Consider the following 23,922-nt stretch of genomic DNA (forward strand, 5'->3'; position numbering starts at 1 on the left):
TGTTTTTTACTAATATATCTATTTTAATGGTATATATTTTAAACGTTACAGTATTATTTATTATTTGAACTGTAAATGAGATATTTAATATTTTAACTGTCTTTATTATATTTATTATATATCTTACTATTTATTTAATACTCTAAAGAAAATTAAAAAGTAAGACAAATTGAAAATTGATATAATCTGATTGTTTTGTATTGTATGATATTGGATTTATATTTTATTCTTAATCAATTCAATGAATTAAGAAAATCAAGGTGATTGAATTAAATGATTTTTTTCTTCCAAAATTGATCCAATCTATTCTACATGCACAATTACATATTATTTTAAGATGAAAAATTAACAATGATAACATAATTAACATATGAAGTATAAGGTATTCTTTTAGTAAATGCATTAAGTTATACTTCTGTTTATCTTATCTTAATGCTTATTCTCGCCTTAAAATTATTTAGATACAATATGGTAGCCAATAAGTTCTTATAAAAATGAACAATCTTAAAGTACTATATAAGAAAAAATGAAAAATAACTATGAAACTCACTGCAACATGAAAAATTGAAAATAAGAGTCTAAAACCATTAAGTTTTGTAAACTTGCGTCCCAAAGCATTCTCATTAAGAAGTTAAGAAGACAATTATATAAATGAATTAATTAATTGATTTTTTTTTCTACTCCCAAGTATATATTACATTGTTGCCTAAACTTTTTCTGACAGGTCTGACAGGTCCCTTAAGACAAGGTAATAATACATTAAGAGCATCTTCAGTGGGAGTTACTTATACCACATCATGCCACATCAGATTTATGTGTAAAATTAAAGCAATTCATAAATCTGATGTGGCACTAAACAATCTATAAATTTGATGTGGTATGATGTGACATTGGGGGTTGCTTATAAGCAACCTCCCACACCGGAGATGCTCTGATAAGATAAAAGAGAATTTTTTTTGGTGACAGATAAAGAGACAACATAGATACAGTATCTATTTAGGTGCTGTTCAGGGATGAAGTTTCACTTCCCTTTCCAATTTTCTTTCTCATTTTCTTCTTTCATTAAACTCCACTCATTTTTAATTCAACCGCATGCTCAAACTGCGGTTCCACCCCTCCCATCTTTCAATTTAATAAGATTTTAGCATCCCTTGTGAAGATGAAAGCTTTATCCCACTGCTATTTCCCTCTCTAATCATTTGGAATTCAGGGGAGTTCCCCCTGACATTGCTACCTTTATAAAAGCACTGCACTTTCACGACCACGAGGTAGCACAAGGGTTTCAGTTGGACCTAGTTATGGGACACTCATCAATGGGTTGTGTAAAATTCGAGAGACAAGAGCTGTCGTGCGGTTGATGAGAAAGATTTTGAGGGGCAATTTGTTACTTGTAATGAGGTAATATACACCATTATTCATGATCTATGTAGAGAAAAACTTGTAACCCATGCTCTTCATTTATATTTGGAAATGCTTGTTAGAGGAATTTCTCCTAACATTGTTACTTACAACACTTTAATATACGGCTTTACTCATAGTGGGTCAATTGAAGGAAGCCACAAATTTGTTTGATGAAATAGTATTGAAAAACATCAACCCAAATGTTTATACTTTTTAGTATATTGGTTGATGTTTCGTGTAAGGAAGGAAATATGAAAAAAGCTAAAAGTGTATTAGATTTAATGGTAAAAGCAGGTGTGAAACCTAACCTTGTTACTTATAATATTATGATGCATGATGCATGGGTATTGCCAAGTTGATGAAGTGAAAATTGCAAAATATGTATTCGACTCCATGGCCGAGAAGATAATATTTGTTGGTGTATGCAACAAAAAATGTGTTTTTCAAATAGATATAATACGTAATTATGGATTATCAACCAAGGATTTTATGATTTACTCAATATGGATGCCGCATACCAAGGATGGGCTACCTGTGAAGAATTTTCAAAATTAATGAAAGGCTCCTTTCAAGATGTTATTTGTCTATTTACAAAGAGTCATGAAATGCGACACTTCACCATGAATCAAAATATGTAATAATTCACTTGAAGTCATGAAATGTATCTTTTTAAAAGATTATATCAGGCATGAGACAGCCTATGAATAAATTCAATCTGTATTCAGAAAATAAATAACAAATAAATCGTATTCAAATCAATTCCTTCTTTTCTTGTGCATAGAGTATTAAGGAAATTATTATTCTATAATGTGTCATTGATGATACAGTTGATGTAGGTGCAGAAAATATCAAGGAACTCAATCGTATCTCGAAGGAGACACGTTAGAACATTGTATTGCATCCAATTTCTATAGAGATTGGTGAGTTGGTGTTTTAAGCACACTTTGGAGAATTGCGCCTCTCGTTTCTTCTTTATTGTATAGCTACACCGGTTGTACCAACATTACCGTGATGTCAGCTTCATTGATTTTCATCAATTTCGTTAACTAAGAAATAAAACAAGTTAATGAAAACTATAAATTTATCACGAATTTCATCAAATCTTAGATTGGGGAAACTATATTTTGAACTTAATCAAAAGAATTTGGCGAAATATTAAATTGATAGTTTAACAATTCTCCTTCAAAATATGTCAAATTGACGATAACAGAAAGTAGCAAATAGTTTATTAGGTGAGACAAATTTAATAAATTATTTTTATTATTTATTCTCTATCTCAAGACTGATTTCATCGCATTAATTATTTTTTCAAGACAATTGAAGTACAAAATATGATGTTTCAATGAAAATTTAAAACATCACTTAATGTTTTTTTGTGTTAAGTTGTCACTTGTTCTGAAATGGGATATTATTTCCAATAACATTTATATGCAATCTGTTGTTCATTGTGGTGACACTTTATTTCTCGAATTTCAGTATTTTTGTTCCGGCAAGTTGATGAAAGGTTACAAGAGTGCAAATGTTGAAGCAAGATACATCGCCAAAAGCAGAACAGAATCCTAGTTAAATAGTAGCTGAGCTAAATTTTACTTGTTTGAGCATGCCTGTTCAGAGCATCCCAGAAACATTGGCGGTGAAACCATTAGACTTGCTAGAAGCCCCATGAATAAAATGTAACAATCTGGTCCAGACAATGAAACCTAATACTGATCACCGTCTAATTCAACCCTGCATTTTTTTTTTCCTTTTTTTTCAGATGGCTCCACACAAGCACCGCTGCATAATAATGAAATGATGTGTTGGTATAGCCACAGGCTGAAAGCAAGCACGCACTTTATACCTCCAGCAATGAGAAGCACAGATCAAAACTGTTCAAGAGAAAAATAGTTCGAACTTCCTTGATTACTTTGGAATAGATGTAGCAGGACATGGCTTAGCTCAGTGAATTGATCGGTCTTCATTTCACAAATGGCACCCCTGACCCAACTCGTTGGGCATACTCCTCATACTGTGCTCCAAAAAACTGCCTCAAAAAGTATTCCTCATAAGGTATGCGCTGAGCAAAAAAGCGCCAAACAACAGCTGCAAATGCAAAGGTTGATATAGGATTGCAAAGCATTATTTGAGTGCCAATAGACCAAATGAGGAAACCGCAGTACCCCGGATGTCGAATATATCTATATATACCATGAGTGATCAGCTGGTGATGATCCTCGTGATAAATCTTTATAAGATGTGTAAAGGCTTTCCCTGCTGTTAAAATTCCCATCTTCCTTATAATTTCCCCAATCACAACCAGTGCCAGACCCAAATTACTGATCACCCACTGTTCCTTTAGCTCGGGTACTAAAACAATCTCAATGATGTATTCCAGCAACGAAAAGATCATTGCCACAACATAGTGTTTGCTAATCAAAAGAGACTTCAGAGTTACATTTGATTTCCCATGAATGACAGCTGCTAGAAAAAATTCAGAACTGTGAAAGAAGAAAATTGCAAGGAACATTTGAGATAACTGTCTTGAACCAGTGTAGCTAAGGATTTCTGTCATTTTTGCCAAATAGAGTCAATAAGTATGACTTGTTTTGCAGTCTAGTTAGTTCTAATGTAATTTGATATGCCACCGAAAGACTTGGTTGATGAATCAGACCTGAAAAAGATGCTTTGTAATGTAAAATTAGTACTGGAAATTGTATTCCATCACCAAGAAAATGCTCCAAGAAGGACATCTGTGAAAAATTGGATGCGGATAAATAAATAAAAAAAAAAAATTAAGTTTAATTTTCATGCAAACAGTAACTTCCCGGCTTGTTTCAGATAAGATAATCACATTCTAACATGCCATGCACTACTTTAATGCAAAAATAAAGATACAGGTTCCAGGTTCAGAATACTGATATGGTGTTTGATTAGTGGAGGGCATTTACTGCAACCATCCACAGATGACAAGCTAAATAAACTGTAACAAAGGTATCCAAACCTTATTCCACAAGGAGGAGTTGACAGCAAAGATCAACAGAAACCCCTGGTTTGTATCAAAATCCAAATTTTCAACATATCTCATGCATTGCTACAAATCTTTACATAGCCAATAGGAAATTTGCACCACGCAATGGGACACCATAACCAACTTTGAACATTGGTCATTGACAAATATTTACGACAAGCTAAGTAAATCATCTTTCAACTTTTTCTTAGCCCTAACATTCAACTTTTGCCTCATTCTTTCAACAGTTAAAACTTCTTTGCCTTGACAACAAGCCTAGGGCTATCTAAAACAGCTTTTAATTTACTTTTTTTTTTACCCAAAATAGTTGCAAAATAACCACGATGATACATATGAATAATTAACAAAAAAAAAATGCACACACGAATTATAAACACCATAACAGAATTTCCAATTAGGCGAAATGAATTCGAGAAATAATGAACAAGATGATTCCTGTATAGCAAATACCGTAGACCCTTCCTAGTTCCCAGAATTATAGTTGATTGGAATAAAAAATAAAAATGGAAAAAAAAGGTAACAGATTTAATAAACCATTCCTGAAACAGCAACATGAAAAAAGAGTTTATAGAGCTATAGGAACCGAATGATCGTACCATATGGCGATTCTCCGAATGGAAGTGTTTTGTAGAGAGGATTGACGGTGGCAAGTGCCGAGAATTGGACCCAAATGCAACTCTGAGAATAAAAAAAAAACCTAATTGAGGAACAAAATGTGATCGCCCGAGCAAAATGGTCAACCCGGTTTATTTGAAACGCACAGTTTCGACTTGTACGTTCGTTATGTACTTATTACCTTTCCTTTCTGCCACTTTCTCGTTTATTAAAAAAAAATTTCTACTCTAGAGTGGTTTTTTTTTATTATTAAATTTATTTATTTATAAATATTTTATCTCCAGGATTAAATGTTCATTCTCGGCTATATAAGCATGAGAATTATAAATTTTGTTTCATAATTTTTATATTTATTACACGTTTTGAAAAGTTATTTTCGGATTTATTTATTATTTATTTATATACAAGTTATCATGTCATGTTTCTTACACTTTTATTTTTATGATGAGTCGGTATAAAAAAGACACTCCTTTGGAAATGAAATTGTGTGCTTTTTTAAGATTAAATTGAATTTGTCTCATTTTTTTAACTTGTAATTTTAATCATTCTACTTTAAAATAGAGAGTTTCAGTATCTTTAATTATAAAAAAATAAAATTTTAATCTTTCTATTTATTAATTATTAAATTTTAAAATTTTTCTATATTAAGTGATGTAATATTTGATAATATAAAAAAATGTAAAACTATTTTTTTAGTTCTTATAATTTCATTTATTTTACTTTTTAGTTTTTATAGTTTAAAATATATTTTTTAATTTCTTTACATAATTTTTTTCTCTTTTTTAGTCTATAAAGTAAAATAAAAAAAAATTAGTCCTTATATTTTTAATTATTTAATCATTTTAATTCCTATGGTTAATTTTTATGTAACATTGTTTCTTTTTTGTTAACATAATAGATGTATTAATATAACTTTGTATATTTGATGTCTCTAAATTAAATCTTTTAAAGTTTTGTGTCTTGTTGAAACATTTTTTTTTACACATACAAAATTGAAGACTTTTATCACGTTAATACAAAAGGAATAACATGCAAAATGTAATATCCTAAATTTGTGATACAACATTCTCAATTTTATATTATATATATATATATATATATATATATTCTTAAAATAATATTTCTTTTAAATTTTAGTTACCTTATTTAAAATAAATAAAATTGGTTGTATTATTTTTTTTTTAGAAATAGTTATATAATTCACATTTTTAGAATAATATTTTAATCATCATATATAAATAAATAAATATAAATTTTAATGTAAGTAATCATATTTAAATACATATATATATATATATATATATATATATATGTGTGATATCCAATAATATTATAAATATTTATAGTATTATAATTATATATAAAACCATCTATTATAACGTATATAATAACATCTATATTTTAATAGGTAATTAAATAAATTTGTATAATTAAATTAAAATGTGTGCAGTTAATGTGTGGTGTGTGACGTGTGTGTTATGTGTGGTGTGTAGTGACGTATGTGTAGAGGTGCGGTGTGTGGAGTGATATTAAGCATGTGTGTATAATAGGTGCAGGTGCTGCGTGTGTGGACTGATATTATGAGTGCAGTGATATTAACATATTATGAGTGGAGTGATATTAAGAATGTGTGTATAATAGGTGCAGGTGCTGCAGTAGATAACGTAGCAGTAGCAGTAGATAATGTAGAATCAATGAGTCAGTAGATAACGTAGCAGTAGAAAATGTAGATAAAATTAATGAGTAAGAAAACGGGATTTCGTAATGCATGACCTCAGCAAGAGGCATTTCACGCCTATAAATAGGTAGTAACCATTTGAACATTCGAAGCACGAGAGAACGAACAGAAAATGGAAGAGAACGTAAAAAGAGAGAAAGAAATAGTACGTGAGAAAGAAAGTTGTGGTATACATTGTTTTAGGTTATCTCTAGAATAATTTCATATCTCTACTAAGGTAAGGGGCAAGAGAACCTTATCTCTTTAAAATTTTATATACTATTATGTTTATTTATTTATATTATTTTCTATGTGTAATTATTTAGTGAGGTGTCCCTAACCTCATTTATTTGCTTAACCTATGATTATTTTTATCTATAATAATTATTAATATGTTCATATTTTATATTGTTTAATTATTTTATAATGATTATCATTGTCATTTACTTGATTGATGCTCTTAATATATTTCATTTACGTATATGTTATTTATTTAAAGCTTAAATAATGATAAATACTCTAATTTATTTAGCGTGATTGTTTTCATGATTGACTATAATATAATTTTGTTAAAATATCTTTGACTTGTTTTAAAGATAAATATTATTTTATGGCCATAGAAGATAAAATTTGAATTATTTGTAGCTGGAGGTTTGACATTGGGGATTTAAATGAGTAAGGAGTTAAGATTAAAAATTCTTTTGTTGGTTGATATTGTAATGCTCATTTATCCTGACTAGTCACTACAAGTGTAATTCAAATTTTTATATATATTTTCTAATATTAACTATTGTTATGCATGCTCTGTGATTATAAATATTTCTGTGAAAATTGTTCTCACTCCTTATATTTCTTGTTTAAAATTTGTATTCATTTATATATATAAAAAAACAAATATATATATATATATATAGATGGATGCGCCCCACATTCTAGGACGTTTTCCCTCAGTGATATTTGCAGTCTTTTCTGGAACTACATGGAGTGTAGATGCGGTAGCAAACGCAATCACATTTAATGGAGTGGCGGTGTCGACTTTTACCTTCTCTCCAAACCAAGAAGTTCCTACAGTGATCGACGGTCCAATAATAGTCACTTTCTTTTTACCGCCTGCTAACCATGTGAATCTAATTGTAAATTTGTTTCAACCACCCATGTAAATATTATAATAGAGGTAGGAAAAGAAACTATGGTATGTAAATAGGCACGTATTGTAAATATTTTTTTAATAAAATGTAATATATATGTAAAAGTAAGTAACTACGCATGTAGTGGTAAATATTATTAGTTTGTTATTATGTATAATATTATTACTATACATGTGTTTTCTATCTATAAATATTATATATATATATATATATATATATATATACGTATATTATTGAGATTAATATTAATACGACTAGGCGTTACATTTTAATGGTATCAGAGCAACGTTCCATGTAACTTGGGAAATGTGCTAGCCATGTTTCTAGTATAATAAACTAACCTATAAAAATTTCAGATGGCAGGAAGATGAAATACAGAACTGACTGAGGCTGTGCAAGCTATTAAGGACATGGTTGCTGCCTTGTTAAGGAATTAACGACGGGAAGGAATGGGGGAGTCACAAGGATTAGTGGAATTTAGGAGAAATAAATCTTCCCAATTTGACGGAGGATATAATCCTGAAAAGACTGAATTATGGATTAAAGAAATAGAAAAGATATTCCGAGCCATGAATTGTCCTGATAACCAAAAAGTAAATTATGCAGTATTTATGTTAGTAGGAGAAGCAGAATATTGGTGGGATAGTACTAGAAGACTATTAGAAGGAGGAGGAATAATTATTACATGGGAAGTGTTTAGAGCTAAATTTTTTGAAAAATATTTTCCTAATGATGTTAGGAGAGCTAAAGAAATAGAATTTATGCAATTAAAACAAGGGAACATGACCATGGGAGAGTATGCTTCCAAGTTTGAGGAATTGGGAAAGTATTCTACTTTCTTTTATCACCCTGATGAGAGAATGAAGTGTATTAAATTTGAGGATGGACTTAGACCAGAATTAAGAAAGGCAGTAGGAATATTAGAAATTTCTGATTTTCCCACATTAATACACAAGTGTCATTTTCCGGAAGGTTTTGATCATAATAAGGATAACAAACCAAAATCTTTTGGTCCTCAGTTTAACAAGAAAAGGAATAATGAAGGAAAATCTTATGATCGACCTCAATGGAAACCCCAATCTTCTCAATTTGCAGGAAATTCCAGTAGACCCATGAATAATTAAGCTAAGTGTCTTAAGTGTGGACAGGGTCATTATACTAAAGACTGTCATCTCAAAGGACCTGTTTGTTTCAAGTGTGGAAAGCCAGGTCATGTGTTTTCTGAGTGTGGACAACCAAAGGCGCACGTGAATACTTCTGGACCCAAACCGAGACTTCCTACAACTGGGAGAGTTTATACCATGACCAGAACTGAAGCTGCTCAAAACAACGATTTAATACAAGGTACATGTTTCATTAAAGGCAAAACTTTAAATGTACTGTATGATTCAGGTGCAACTCATTCTTTTATCTCCAATGGTTGCGTTCAACACCTTCAATTGTCAGTTTCTTCTTTAGAGACTAATCTAATTGTTTCGACCCCTACAAATGAATCTATGATTGCCAATAAAGTTTGTTTAGATTGCCCTATTTTTATTGGTGATAGAAAATTTCTTGTAAATTTGATCTGCCTACCTTTATCACAGCTGGATGTGATTTTAGGTATGGACTGGTTATCTTCTAATCATGTCTTTCTCAATTGTGCCAAAAAGTCTGTAAGATTTTCTGATTCTAAGAACCAATCGATTTTATTATCCAAACCAATAAGCAAGTTTTCTTGGGGTAAAGTTCAAGGATATTTAATCTTATCCTCTATGGAAGCTAAAGAGGAAGTCGACTTGAAAAACATAGCTATTGTTCAAAAATTTCCTGAAGTTTTTCCTAATGATAAGAGGAAGTCAACTTGAAAAACATAGCTGTTGTTCAAAATTTTCCTGAAGTTTTTCTTAATGATATTCCTGGTTTGCCACCTGACAGAGAGATTGAATTTTTTATTGATTTAATGCCTGGAACTGGACCAATTTCAATGGCACCTTATAGGATGTCACCTTCTGAATTAGCTGAGTTGAAGAAACAATTAGAAAAGTTGCTTGAAAAACAATTTATACGCCCTAGTGTATCACCTTGGGGGGCTCCTGTTTTGTTAGTTAAAAAGAAAGATAGAAGTTTTAGGTTGTGTGTAGACTATCTTCAATTAAATAAGTTTACCATAAAGAATAAATACCCTCTTCCTAGGATAGATGATTTGATGGATCAATTGAGAGGAGCCACTGTGTTTTCTAAAATAGATTTAAGATCAGGATACCATAAAATCAAAGTGAAAGCAGAAGACATACAAAAAACTGCATTTAGAATGAGGTATGGTCATTATGAATATCAAGTGATGTCTTTTGGAGTAACCAATGCACCTGCAGTGTTCATGGATTATATGAATAGAATTTTTTGTCCGTATTTAGACCATTTTGTGGTGGTATTTATAGATGATATCCTCATATATTCTCGAACTCATGAAGAACACCTTCAAACTATTCTTCAAATCCTAAAAGATAAACAATTGTATGCCAAACTTTCTAAGTGTGAATTTTGGTTAGAGGAGGTTAAATTTTTAGGACATGTGATTTCCAAAGACGGAGTGTCTGTGGATCTGTCTAAAGTAGAAGCAGTTCTACTATGGGACCTCCAAAAATAGTGACAAAAATCCGTAGTTTTCTTTGGGTTTGGTAGGATATTATAGGAGATTCATTGAGGGATTTTCTAAGATAGCAATGTCTTTAACTCAACTCACTAAGAAAGGGCAACTCTTTGAGTAAACAGAAAAATGTGAGAATAGTTTTCAAGAGCTTAAGAAAAGATTAACCACTGCACCAGTCTTAGCCTTACCCAATCCTAATGGACAATTTGTCATATTTTGTGATGCTTCAAAAATGGGATTAGGGTGTGTTCTTATGCAAGATAGAAGGGTAGTAGCATATGCTTCTAGACAATTGCGAGCTCATGAAAAGAATTACCCAACCCATGATCTAGAATTAGCTGCCATTGTTTTTGCACTCAAGATATGGAGACATCATGTGTATGGTGGTAAGTTTGATGTTTTTAGTGATCATAAGAGTTTAAAATATTTGTTTGATGAAAAGGAATTGAATATGAGACAAAGAAGGTGGATGGAATTTTTGAAAGATTATGATTTTGAATTACATTACCATCCAGGAAAAGCCAATGTTGTGGCTGATGCACTGAGTAAAAAATCTTTACACATCTCTTCACTAATGATTCATGAGATAAATTTGATAGAAAAATTTAGAGATATGAATTTATCAACTACAGTAAGTCAGGATAGAATACAATTGCATGCAATTCAAATTACTAGTGACTTACATGGACAAATTGGTGAGGCTCAGGTAGTTGATGTAATGTCTTAAATTTTTAGATAACAATATTCTCAATATTATTATTAAGTGTACTCTTCTTAAAATAGTAATTGAAATCTTTAGTTATTATAATATATATATATATATATATATAATAGAGAATAAGTATAATATTTTCACAATATATATATATATATATATCAAATTTTTATTACAACATTTTAGTGAAATAAAATTATAAAGTATTTATTCCTAATTATATAATTATTATGATCTAATTAATAAAATAGAATCATCTAATATTAATAATTAGATTATTATTATTATTTTAAAATCTTAAATTTTAGTTAGTATATTAAAAATAAATAAATACTAGTGTTTTATTTTTATAAAATCTTATATTCAGTAAACTAAATATATATATATATATGTGTGTGTGTGTGTGTGTGTGTGTGTGCGCGCGCTATCTAATTATATTATAAATATTTATAATATTTTATTATTATTTACGAAAAATAACTTATTATAAATTTGCATGATGTTATAGACATATAAAATAAAATGGTTCAGTGGTTTGAGTAGTTGTGCTTAAGAACTACAAGTGTTCCCATGCATACATACGTAAGTAACTTAGTGCAACATGGGAAATTTAATTGAGAGGAATCTCTCAGCAAAGAAAAGAAAAACGGGTCAACATCTTAATGTGTATTTTAGAGAGATTGAGAGATTGTCCTCGGCGGAGGTGGTGTCTACACCTGTACGTAAACTAGAAAACATTGTAGAGTGGAATAGCCATAGAGAGAAAAAAAAAAGGTGAAAGAAAGATAAAAAAAAACAACTTTAAGGTAAGGGGGAGGAGAACTTTATCTCTTTAAAATTTTATATACTACTATGTTTATTTATTTATATTATTTTCTATGTGTATTTATTTAGTGAGGTGTCCCTAACCTCATTTATTTGCTTAACCTATGATTATTTTTATCCATAATAATTATTAATATGTTCATATTTTATATTGTTTAATTATTTTATAATGATTATCATTGTCATTTACTTGATTGATGTTCTTAATATATTGCATTTACGTATATGTTATTTATTTAAAGCTTAAATAATGATAAATACTCCAATTTATTTAACGTGATTGTTTTCATGATTGAATTTAATATAATTTTGTTAAAATATCTTTGACTTGTTTTAAAGATAAATATTATTCTATGGCCATAGAAGATAAAATTTGAATTATTTGTAGCTGGAGGTTTGATCTTGGGGATTTAAATGAGTAAGGAGTTAAGATTAAAAATTCTTTTGTTGGTTGATATTGTAATGCTCATTTATCCTGACTAGTCACCGCAAGTGTAATTCAAATTTTTATATATATTTTTTAATATTAACTATTGTTACGCATGCTCTGTGATTATAAACATTTCTTTGAAAATTGTTCTCACTTCTTATATTTCTTGTTTAAAATTTGTATTAATTTATATATAAAAAAAACAAATATATATATATATATATATAGATGGATGCGCCCCACATTCCAGGACCTTTTCCCTCAGTGATATCTGCAGTATTTTCTAGAACTACATGGAGTATAGATGCGGTAGCAAATGCAGTCACATTTAATGGAGTGGCGGTGTCGAGTTTTACTTTCTCCCTAAACCAAGAAGTCCCTACAGTGATCGACGACCCAATAATAGTCACTTTCTTTTTACTGCCCGCTAACCATGTGAATCCAATTGTAAATTTGTTTCAACCACCCATGTAAAATATTATAATAGAAGTAGAAGAAGAAACTATGGTATATAAATGATGGAAACACTTGGAGAAGATTGTTGTTCTTCCAAGTTGTCCATGCTTAGGACCGTGAACTCTTGAGGTTTCCTTTGAATGGAAGCTTGAATCTCCTTGAAGCAATCTTCAATGGAGGAGAAGCATTGAGGATGATTCGGTCACTTCCTAGCTTGTGAAGGAAGCTTGAGGAACCAAGGCAAAGTTTGAAGAAACTTTGATAAAAACCTTAGAGAGAGAGTTCTCTATGATTTTTAAGACTCTTGAGTGAGAGAGAAATCTGATTTCTATTTCTCAAAATGTTCAAAAGTGATTACAAGTGAAGAGAAAACAAATATATAGGGAGAGGTAGCTTGTAGTGGAAGCTAACCTTAACCATGGTTCACTAGGAACCATGGTAAGGTGTAGCTAACCATCCATGGTTTCTAAAACTTGTAGGAGAAGCTAACCTTGACCATGGTTCACTTAAGAACCATGGTAAGGTCAGCCTAACCTACCAAGGTTTAGAGACTTGGAAGGCAAGCTTCAAAGCTTGTAGGAGAAGCTAGAAATTTCGGCCAAGAACAAAAGGTGGAGGCTAGGCGGCCAAGGCTCCAAAATGCTCCTTGATTTATTTCAAAAATATTTGATTTGGTTTAGTTAGGTTCATCATATGATGATGAGACCTAGCTAAATCAAATCTATGAAAAATTAGAAGCAAAATGAGTCTAATATGCAAAATTTTGCCTAGGCCTAGTTCTGGCCCAATTACTAGTCACCCTCAAACATTGCTAAATGCCACCCCTTTTTCCCTACTGAAAAAATATAAAATGAATGTATCAACAAAGGATGTTAAATGGAGTTAAACTCTCCAAGTAACCCACCCAACAATATACAATCACTAATAAAAGCAAGTAAAGTGTCTCACAAATACAAAAGCAAAAATAAGCTTATACAAAGAAACTACTATATGTACAAACATATGAAAAGATCTTTAAGATCATCTCATTCCTCTTGGTTCTTTTAAGATATCACCTCTTGGATTCTTTGGCCTTGGTCATAGTCTATCAGTAAATAGGCACGTATTGTAAATATTTTTAATAATATGTAATATATATGTAAAAGTAAGTAACTACACACGTAGTGGTAAATATTTTTAGTATGTTATTATGTATAATATTATTACTATACATGTGTTTTCTATCTATAAATATTATATATATATATATATATATATATATATATATATATATATATACACGTATATTATTGAGATTAATACGACTAGGCGTTACAGTTGATAAATTCATTCAAAAGAAAAAGAGATTGTTGGGACAAAAGGATGATGAAAAGTTTAATATAGATCAAAAAGGAGTTTTGAGATTTAATGATAGGATATGTATACCTAATGATTCAGAAATTAAGAAAATAATTTTAGGTGAGGCACATAAGAGCAAGTTGAGTATACACCCAGGGGCAACAAAAATGTATCAGGATCTCAAGAGAATGTTTTGGTGGCCTAAAATGAAAAAGGAAGTCGCACAATATGTAGCTACATGTTTGATTTGTCAAAAGGCCAAGATAGAACATCAAAAGCCAGTAGGAATGTTACAACCCTTAGATATACCTAAATGGAAATAGGACAGCATAGTAATGGATTTTGTAGTTGGTTTTCCACGAACAATTCATAAGTTTGATTCCATATGGGTTATCGTGGATAGGCTGACAAAATCTGCTCATTTCTTACCCATTAACACTAGGTATTCACTAGAAAAATTGACTGAACTGTACATAAGGGAGATTGTATAGCTACATGGTGTACCATCTAGCATAATATCTGATAGAGATCCTAGATTCACTTCTAAATTTTGGGGAAGTTTACATCAAGCATTAGGAACTAAGCTTCGCCTTAGCTCTGCATATCATCCTCAAACGGACGGACAATCAGAAAGGACCATTCAATCCTTAGAAGATTTATTAAGAGTTTGTGTGCTAGAGGATTCTGGTAGTTGGGATCAATATCTGCCTCTGATTGAATTCACTTATAACAACAGTTTCCATTCTAGCATAGGTATGGCACCCTATGAAGCTTTATATGGAAGAAAGTGCAGAACTCCTTTGTGTTGGTTTGAAACAGGAGAAAATATAATATTGGGCCCTGAATTGGTGCAACAAACCACGAAGAAAATCAAAATGATTCAGGAAAAATTGAGAACGACTCAAAGCAGAAAGAAAAGCTATGCTGATAGGAGAAGACGACCTCTTGAATTTCAGGAAGGTGATCATGTATTTTTGAAAGTTACACCAGCAACCGGAATTGGTAGGGTAATGAAATCAAAGAAACTCACACCTCGATTTATTGGTCCTTATCAAATTCTCAGAAAAATAGGTCCTATAGCTTACCAAATTTCTTTACCTCTTTTTCTTTCTAATTTTCACAATGTTTTTCATGTGTCTCAGTTAAGAAAATATATATTTTTTGATCCATCTCATGTAATAATGTCTGATACAGTATAGTTAAAGGATAACCTTACATTTGAAACAATGCATGTACAGATCGCGGACAGGAGGATCAAGCAGTTGAGAGGCATACAAATGTCACTGGTAAAGGTCATCTGGAATGATGTTACTGGAGATGCTACGTGGGAATTGGAAGAAAAAATTAGGGAAAACTATCCTTATTTATTTTTAAGCAATAAAAATTTCAAGGACGAAATTCCTGTAAGTAGGGGAGAATTGTAATATCCTAAATTTGTGATACAACATTCTCAATTTTATATTATATATATATATATATATATATATATATATATATATATTCTTAAAATAATATTTCTTTTAAATTTTAGTTACCTTATTTAAAATAAATAAAATTGGTTGTATTATTTTTTTTATAGAAATAGTTATAATTCACATTTTTAGAATAATATTTTAATCATCATATATAAATAAATATATATAAATTTTAATGTAAGTAATCATATTTAAATACATATACATATATATATATATATGTGATATCCAATAATATTATAAATATTTATAGTGTTATAATTATATATAAAACCATTTATTATAACGTATATAATAACATCTATATTTTAATAAGTAATTAAATAAATTTGTATAATTAAATTAAAATGTGTGCAGTTAATGTGTGGTATGTGACGTGTGTGTTATGTGTGGTGTGTAGTGACGTATGTGTAGAGGTGCGGTGTGTGTAATGACGTGTGTGAAGTGATATTATGAGTGGAGTAATATTAACATATTATGAGTGGAGTGATATTAAGCATGTGTGTATAATAGGTGCAGGTGCTGCGTGTGTGGAGTGATATTATGAGTGGAGTGATATTAACATATTATGAGTGGAGTGATATTAAGAATGTGTGTATAATAAGTGCAGGTACTGCAGTAGATAACGTAGCAGTAGCAGTAGATAATGTAGAATCAATGAGTCAGTAGATAACGTAGCAGTAAAAAATGTAGATAAAATTAATGAGTAAGTAAACGGGATTTCATAACGCATGACCTCAACAAGAGGCATTTCACACCTATAAATAGGTAGTTAACCATTTGAACATTCGAAGCACGAGAGAACGAACAGAAAACGGAAGAGAACGTAAAAAGAGAGAAAGAAATAGTACGTGAGAAAGAAAGTTGTGGTACATTGTTTTAGGTTATCTCTAGAACAATTTCATATCTCTACTAAGGTAAGGGGGAGGAGAACCTTATCTCTTTAAAATTTTATATACTATTATGTTTATTTATTTATATTATTTTCTGTGTAATTATTTAGTGAGATGTCCCTAACCTCATTTATTTGCTTAACCTATGATTATTTTTATCCATAATAATTATTAATATGTTCATATTTTATATTGTTTAACTATTTTATAATGATTATCATTGTCATTTACTTGATTGATGCTCTTAATATATTTTATTTACGTATATGTTATTTATTTAAAGCTTAAATAATGATAAATACTCCAATTTATTTAGCGTGATTGTTTTCATGATTGACTATAATATAATTTTGTTAAAATATCTTTGACTTGTTTTAAAGATAAATATTATTCTATGGCCATAGAAGATAAAATTTGAATTATTTGTAGCTGGAGGTTTGACCTTGGGGATTTAAATGAGTAAGGAGTTAAGATTAAAAATTCTTTTGTTGGTTGATATTGTAATGCTCATTTATCATGACTAGTCACTACAAGTGTAATTCAAATTTTTATATATATTTTTTAATATTAACTATTGTTACGCATGCTCTGTAATTATAAACATTTCTTTGAAAATTGTTCTCACTTCTTATATTTCTTGTTTAAAATTTGTATTAATTTATATATAAAAAAACAAATATATATATATATATATATAGATGGATGCGCCCCACATTCCAGGACATTTTCCCTCAGTGATATCTGCAGTCTTTTCTAGAACTACATGGAGTGTAGATGCGGTAGCGAACGCAGTCACATTTAATGGAATGGCGGTATCGACTTTTACCTTCTCTCTAAACCAAGAAGTTCCTATAATGATCAACGGTCCAATAATAGTCACTTTCTTTTTACCACCTCCTAATCATGTGAATCCAATTGTAAATTTATTTCAACCACCCATGTAAATATTATAATAGAGGTAGGAATAGAAACTATCCTATGTAAATAGGCACGTATTGTAAATATTATTAGTTTGTTATTTTGTATAATATTATTACTATACATGTGTTTTCTATCTATAAATATTATATATATATATATATATATATATATATACGTATATTATTGAGATTAATATTAATACGACTAGGCGTTACACAAAAAATAAATTAATGATGAAGACTAAAATAATTAAAAAAAATTCTAAGTACAAGAACTAAAAATATTTATCTTAAATTATAAGAACTAAAAAGGATTAAAAAAGATAAGTATGTAGACTAAAAATATCTTTTTTAAACTATAAAGATTAAAAGGAAAAGTAAGTGAAACTATAAGTACTTAAAAATTATTTTAACCTAAAAAAGTTATTAAAAAATATAAATAAAATTTATTAATAAAATAAATATTAACCACTCGTTAAAATATATAAGAAATAGAGATTTTTTTATATGTTATATTTTAATTTTTTTCTAAAATGGTGATAAATCGCTAAATAAGTAAAAATATTTAAAATAGAATGACTAAAATTATATATTGATAAAAATAAAAGAACTAAAAAGTACAATTTAACATTTTTAAATATATGGAAAGTATTCTTTTATCATATTTCCAATTTTTTAATTATTTTTTATTTAAATTATTTAAAATTTTAAAAATATTCCAAGAAATATTAAAATGTAGTCAAACATAGTTTCTAAATATATATATCCAAAAATAACATTTTAGTTCAAAATGATACCTTGAAACAAATGCCTCCTTAATTTTTACTAGTGAGTGCATATTATAGAGTAGGTAATTAAATCTTTTGTACATACATTTTCTTCTTCCTACTTTATCCTAAATAGATATATTGATTGGAAAACATTGAAATATAATAAAAGTGTATAAATGTCATAATAGAAATGGACTATTGACAGAGTGGGTGATTAATTTTTTTGTATAAACATTTTTTCTATTTTTTTATCTTTTTTTTTTGAAGGGTCTATTTTTTTTTTATCTTTAAGAAATACATTGGTAGAATAATATATTGAAATATAATAAAGGCATATAAATATCTTAATAAATGTAGATACAAAAAGGAGTATCCACCATTTTATATATTGTTATAGATTATATATTATATTAATAATCTATGATGTTTTGAAAATTACACAAACATTTTTTACTTTTTTTTTATCCTACTACAACCCTTTAATTATTTGAAAAAAAATATTATTACATTTTAGTCTTAATCATAAGAAATAAATTGATTTTTTCTTTCATCCAAATTATAAGAAACAATCATTAATTTTTAAAGTTACATAAAGGTAAACCTCTTTTATGGTGCATTCATTTATAACTAACATTTCATATAACAAGTACTTGAATTAAAAGGTATCTTTTGTAACGCCCGATTCTAACGCCCAATTTATATAATAATAATTATATATTTCTTATATAATATTTTCGCAAATATATCGTTAACAATATTTTTTTTATGGATAAAGATAAAGAAACAGAATATTTTGTAAATTTAATACATAACATAAGTATTTATAATAATGTATTATTTTACACAATATTTCTTTCTTTCACTTCTATTATAAACTCTATATTGATAATAGAAATAAATTTACAATAATAATTATAATAGATTCATCAAATAGCCTCCACATTCCAATTTCTTCCAAGAAAGACAACAGCTATAATCACTGCAAAATGCTCGGGAATCCCAAGTAGATCCATCTATTTTATAATATATTTAATTTTAAAAACAAAGAAAAGGAAGGAGTAAGAACAATATCCAATAAATACAATAATTCAAAAGAATAAACAGAATTATTTATAATCAATATTAAACATATATATATATATATATATATATATAAATATAAATATATATACAGATCATATATTAGATTTTCATGATACAATAAAATTTTGAATTATACTTGGAGTGACTAGTCAGGATAAATGAGCATCATCATAATATCTACCAATAAAAGGATATTTCACCTTAACCAACAATAAGATATTTCACCTTCATTTCTTACTCATTTAAATCCCCAAGGTCGAACCTCCAACTACAAATAATTTAAACTTTATCTTCTATGACCATAGAACAATATTTATCTTCATAAATATGTGAAGAAATAACAAATCGGGTCCAAGATATCACAACTATATCATAGTTGATTATAAATATATTTACAATAAATATATTTACGTAAAAAAATATATTAAAAGTACCAATAATATAAATAAAAATGAAAATAATTATAAAATAATTAAACAATATAAAATATGAACACCTTAATAATTAATATGGACAACAATAATTATAGGTTAAGCAAATAAATGAGGTTAGGGACACCCCATTAAATAAATACACATAAAAAATAACATAAATAAATAAAAATAGTAGTAGATAAAATTTTAAAGAGATAAAGTTCTCCTCCCCCTTACCTGGATAAGTAGGAGCTAAAACTTGGGCAGAACCTCCCCCTCTGGATCCCCTTTTTCTTTCCCTCTCTTTCTTTCTCTTTCTCTCTCTTTCTCTCTCTTTCTCTCTCTTTTTCTCTCTCTCTAAGATTTTCACCTTCTCACTAAGTTATAAATTTTTCATAGCCCAAGCCTCCTATTTATAGGCAACCTGGAGTACCCAGAATGGCCCGTATTGAATTCGGAACGGCCCGTTCCAGATCCTTCGAATCTGTGCAAATTTCTCAACTGGAACGGCCCGTTCTGAAATCAGAACGGCCCGTTTCCAAAAAGCAGAACGGCTCGTTCTAAAATTAGAACGACCCGTTCTGGAGTTCACTTTTACACAGGTTGACCATAAGGAGAACGACCCGTTTTCAACTTTGGATTTTAGGCATTTTGTTTATCTGGAACGGCTGTTAAGTCTCAATTTTACCTCTTTTTGGATGAGACTTATTGAACAAATTTCACTCATCCTTTGAACCATTGCAATATAATTGTTCTCTTTTTGGTTCATTTTGTGTGCAGATATAACTAACCCAAATTTAGCTAACAATACCTTAATACACCTCATTTTTTGTGCAGGTATTGAGCTAGGGACTTGAGGATTGAAGATCCATAGGATTGGAAACTAAAAGGAGCTAAGGAGCAGAGAAGAGGTTATGCGCCGAGCGCAAGGTGATCCGCGCCGGACGAACAAAACAGAGCATCTCACCTCTGGAAGCTATTGCGCCGGGCGCAATATGAATTGCGCCGGGCGCAATATGAATTGCGCCGGGCGTGTCCTTAAGACAGAGGGCATTTGGAAGGCCATGCGCCGGGCACGAAGACTTATGCGCCGGGCGCATGAACCCTAATCTGTCTCCCCAAGCTCGTATTTGAAGGCATTTTCGGGGACTTCTCCCCCATTCTCACATTGGGCGCCTCCAGGAGCTGCGGAAGGGATTCCCAGGGCTTGGGATCGTCCGTGTGCGGATCTTTCCTTCGGTTCTTCATCCTCCTTTCATCTCTATTTTGTATTTGCCCTCTTTGTTGAGTGGTTTCACCCATTTTGTGGGGTTAGATGTAACCAACGAATTCTAGTGTAATCCTAACATTTTCAATGATATATATATATATATATATGTTGTTCATTCATTGTTGTGTTGTTTCTATTCTTAATGCTTGCCTTGGATTGATTCTCCTTGCATGATATAGGTTCCATGGGTATTGGAAAATAACCTTTGAAACTAGCTCTGAAACAAATGCCTAGTGGGAAATGTATCTAGGAATGGAGCTTGGCCCATTAGTAGTCTTAAACCCTAGCCCGTAATGCGGGTGTAGATATTGGATACTCAAGGGATTGATATTCAATATCCACACCTAGGCTCTTGCTCTAAGGGATTAGGTTTGAGTAAACTATTGGGTTGACTAAGCAATGAATTTAACAAGAGATTAAGGATTCATTAGTTTAACGTTTGGTGAAATCTGACCCCACAACCTCACAATACCACAATATCATTTCTAACCTTTTCCACTCACAACCAAATATTTTTATAATTTTCATTCCAGTAGTCATGATCTTTAATTCACATTCACATGACAAACTACAAATTGGAATCATTCTTTAGTCACAAATAGTCAATAAATGCTTATGTTACCTTCTAATCCCTGTGGATACGATATTTTCACTACTTGAACTGTAACGCCTAATTCTAATACCCAAATTATACAATATAAAATTATAATATTTTCGCAATTATATCATTAACAATATCTATATATTTATTTAATAAAAATAAAAGTAAAGAAAAGAATATCTTATGAATTTAATACATAACATATCGTTCTAAAATATTTAGAATAACGTATTATTTTACACATTATTCATTTTCCTTACTCTTTTAATACAATATATATATTCATAACGGAAAGAAAATTACAATTAAAATAATATGATTGACAAGTAAAGTTATAACAGATCCATCAAATAGCCTCCGTATTCCAATTTCCTTCCACGTAGGACAGCAGTAATAATAACAGCAAAATGATCTGGAATCTCAAGTTGATCCATCTATTTATAATATATTTAATTAAAAAAAACAAAGAAAAGAAAGGAGTAAGAACAATATCCAATAAATACAATAATTCGAACGAATAAACATAATTATTTATAAATAAAATTTTAACATATATATATATATAAATATATATTTATACAGATTAAATATTAGATTTTCTTGATACAATAAAATTTGAATTATACATGTAGTGACTAGTCAGGATAAATGAGCATCATTATAACACCAACCAAAAGATATTCCACCTCCATTTCTTACTCATTTAAATCCCCAAGGTTAAACCTCCAGCTACAAATAATTCAAACTTTATCATCTATGGCCATAGAGTATTAATTATCTTTAAAATGAGTAAAAGACATTTTAACAAATTATATTAATCATAAAAAAATTACTCAAAATAGATTTAAGAATTTATCATTATTTAAGCTTTAATTAAATAACACAAATTTAAATAAAATATATTAAGAGCACTAATTAATTAAATGACAATGATAATTATTATAAAATAATTAAACAATATAAAATGTGAATATATTAATAATTATTATAGATAAGAATAATCATAGAATAAGTAATAGTAATTAAAGGTTAAACAAATATATGAGGTTAGAAACACCCCACTAAATAATAACGTAAATAAATAAACATAATAATTAAAAGTTAAGTAGTTAGATGAGGTTAGGAACACCTCACTGAATAAATATAATAATAACATAAATAAACATTGTAATTAAAAGTTAAGTAGTTAAATGAGGTTAAGAACACCTCACTGAATAATTATAACAATAACATAGTAATTAAAAGTTAAGTAGTTAGATGAGGTTAGGAACACCTCACTGAATAAATATAACAATAACATAGTAATTAAAAGTTAAGTAGTTAGATGAGGTTAGGAACACCTCACTGAATAAATATATAAATATAGTGAGGTTAGGGGCACCCCACTAAATAAATATAATCAAATAAATGCATAAATAATTATACATAATAGTATATAAAATTTTAAAAAGATAAGGTTCTCCTCCCCCTTACCTAAATAAACAAGAGCTACAACTTGAGCAGAACTTCCTCTTTTGGATTCCCTCTCTTTCCCTCTTTCTTTCTCTCTCCTTCTCTCTATTTTCTCTTCCTTCTCACTAATTTTTTTTTTTTTTTCCGTAAACTTGTGTTTTCATTACATGTGAAGCCTATTTATAATGATTGAAAAATACTATTCATAATAATATTATATTAGGATTACTATTTATAAAATAATATTATATTCAAATTAAGAAATTTGGAGGAATTCATTGAATTCCGCAGCCCCCTTCCGTAGCTTTGTAGCAGCCATTTACTATTTATTAAAATAATATTAAATTTACTATTCATTAAAATAATATTATATTTACTATTCATAATATTATAAAATATTATTATTTTTTTTTTTTTTACATTTTTTTTTTAACTTTTAATAATCCCATAAATATTTAAAATACATAAAAATAATCCTTAATACTGCATAAATTTTGGGATATTACAATTCTCCCCTACTTACAGAAATTTCGTCCTCGAAATTTTTATTGCTTAAAATAGATAAGGATAATTTTTTCTAACTTCTTCTTCGAGTTCCCAAGTAGCATCTCCAGTGTCTTTATTCCAAATGACTTTTACCAATGCAATCTGTTTGCCTCTTAACTGCTTGATCCTCCTGTCTACGATCTGTACAGGCATTGTTTCAAATGTAAGGTTATCCTTTAATTGTACTGTATCAGGCATTATTATATGAGAAGGGT

The 23,922-nt window shown here is 29.4% G+C and overlaps 1 protein-coding gene and 1 long non-coding RNA gene across 4 annotated transcripts; both read right to left on the bottom strand.

The window, feature by feature from the left end:
- Positions 1–2,791: 2,791 nt before the first annotated feature.
- On the bottom strand, positions 2,792–5,173 carry LOC109812098 (protein-S-isoprenylcysteine O-methyltransferase A). Of its 3 annotated transcripts, none has more exons than XM_020375968.3 (2): positions 5,005–5,173; positions 2,792–4,051 (listed from the first exon to the last, which is right to left on the bottom strand). In XM_020375968.3, exon 2 carries the CDS (start codon positions 3,950–3,952, stop codon positions 3,359–3,361), a length of 594 nt encoding a protein of 197 aa, XP_020231557.1. In that variant the 5' UTR covers positions 3,953–4,051; positions 5,005–5,173; the 3' UTR covers positions 2,792–3,358. The 3 variants fall into 3 exon arrangements, with proteins under 3 accessions (XP_020231557.1, XP_020231558.1, XP_029129978.1); XM_020375969.3 differs by having other exon boundaries at positions 2,792–4,063; XM_029274145.2 differs by having other exon boundaries at positions 2,792–4,130.
- Positions 5,174–21,913: 16,740 nt separating this feature from the next.
- On the bottom strand, positions 21,914–23,556 carry LOC145958148 (uncharacterized). The gene is made up of 2 exons (XR_014433802.1): positions 23,183–23,556; positions 21,914–22,143 (listed from the first exon to the last, which is right to left on the bottom strand). It is a non-coding gene; the product is annotated as an uncharacterized LOC145958148 (long non-coding RNA).
- Positions 23,557–23,922: the final 366 nt, after the last annotated feature.

The sequence above is a fragment of the Cajanus cajan genome, chromosome 1 (assembly GCF_000230855.2).
Source record: "Cajanus cajan strain Asha chromosome 1, NIPB_CcT2T_4, whole genome shotgun sequence".
In the NCBI taxonomy this organism is placed as follows: domain Eukaryota; kingdom Viridiplantae; phylum Streptophyta; class Magnoliopsida; order Fabales; family Fabaceae; genus Cajanus; species Cajanus cajan.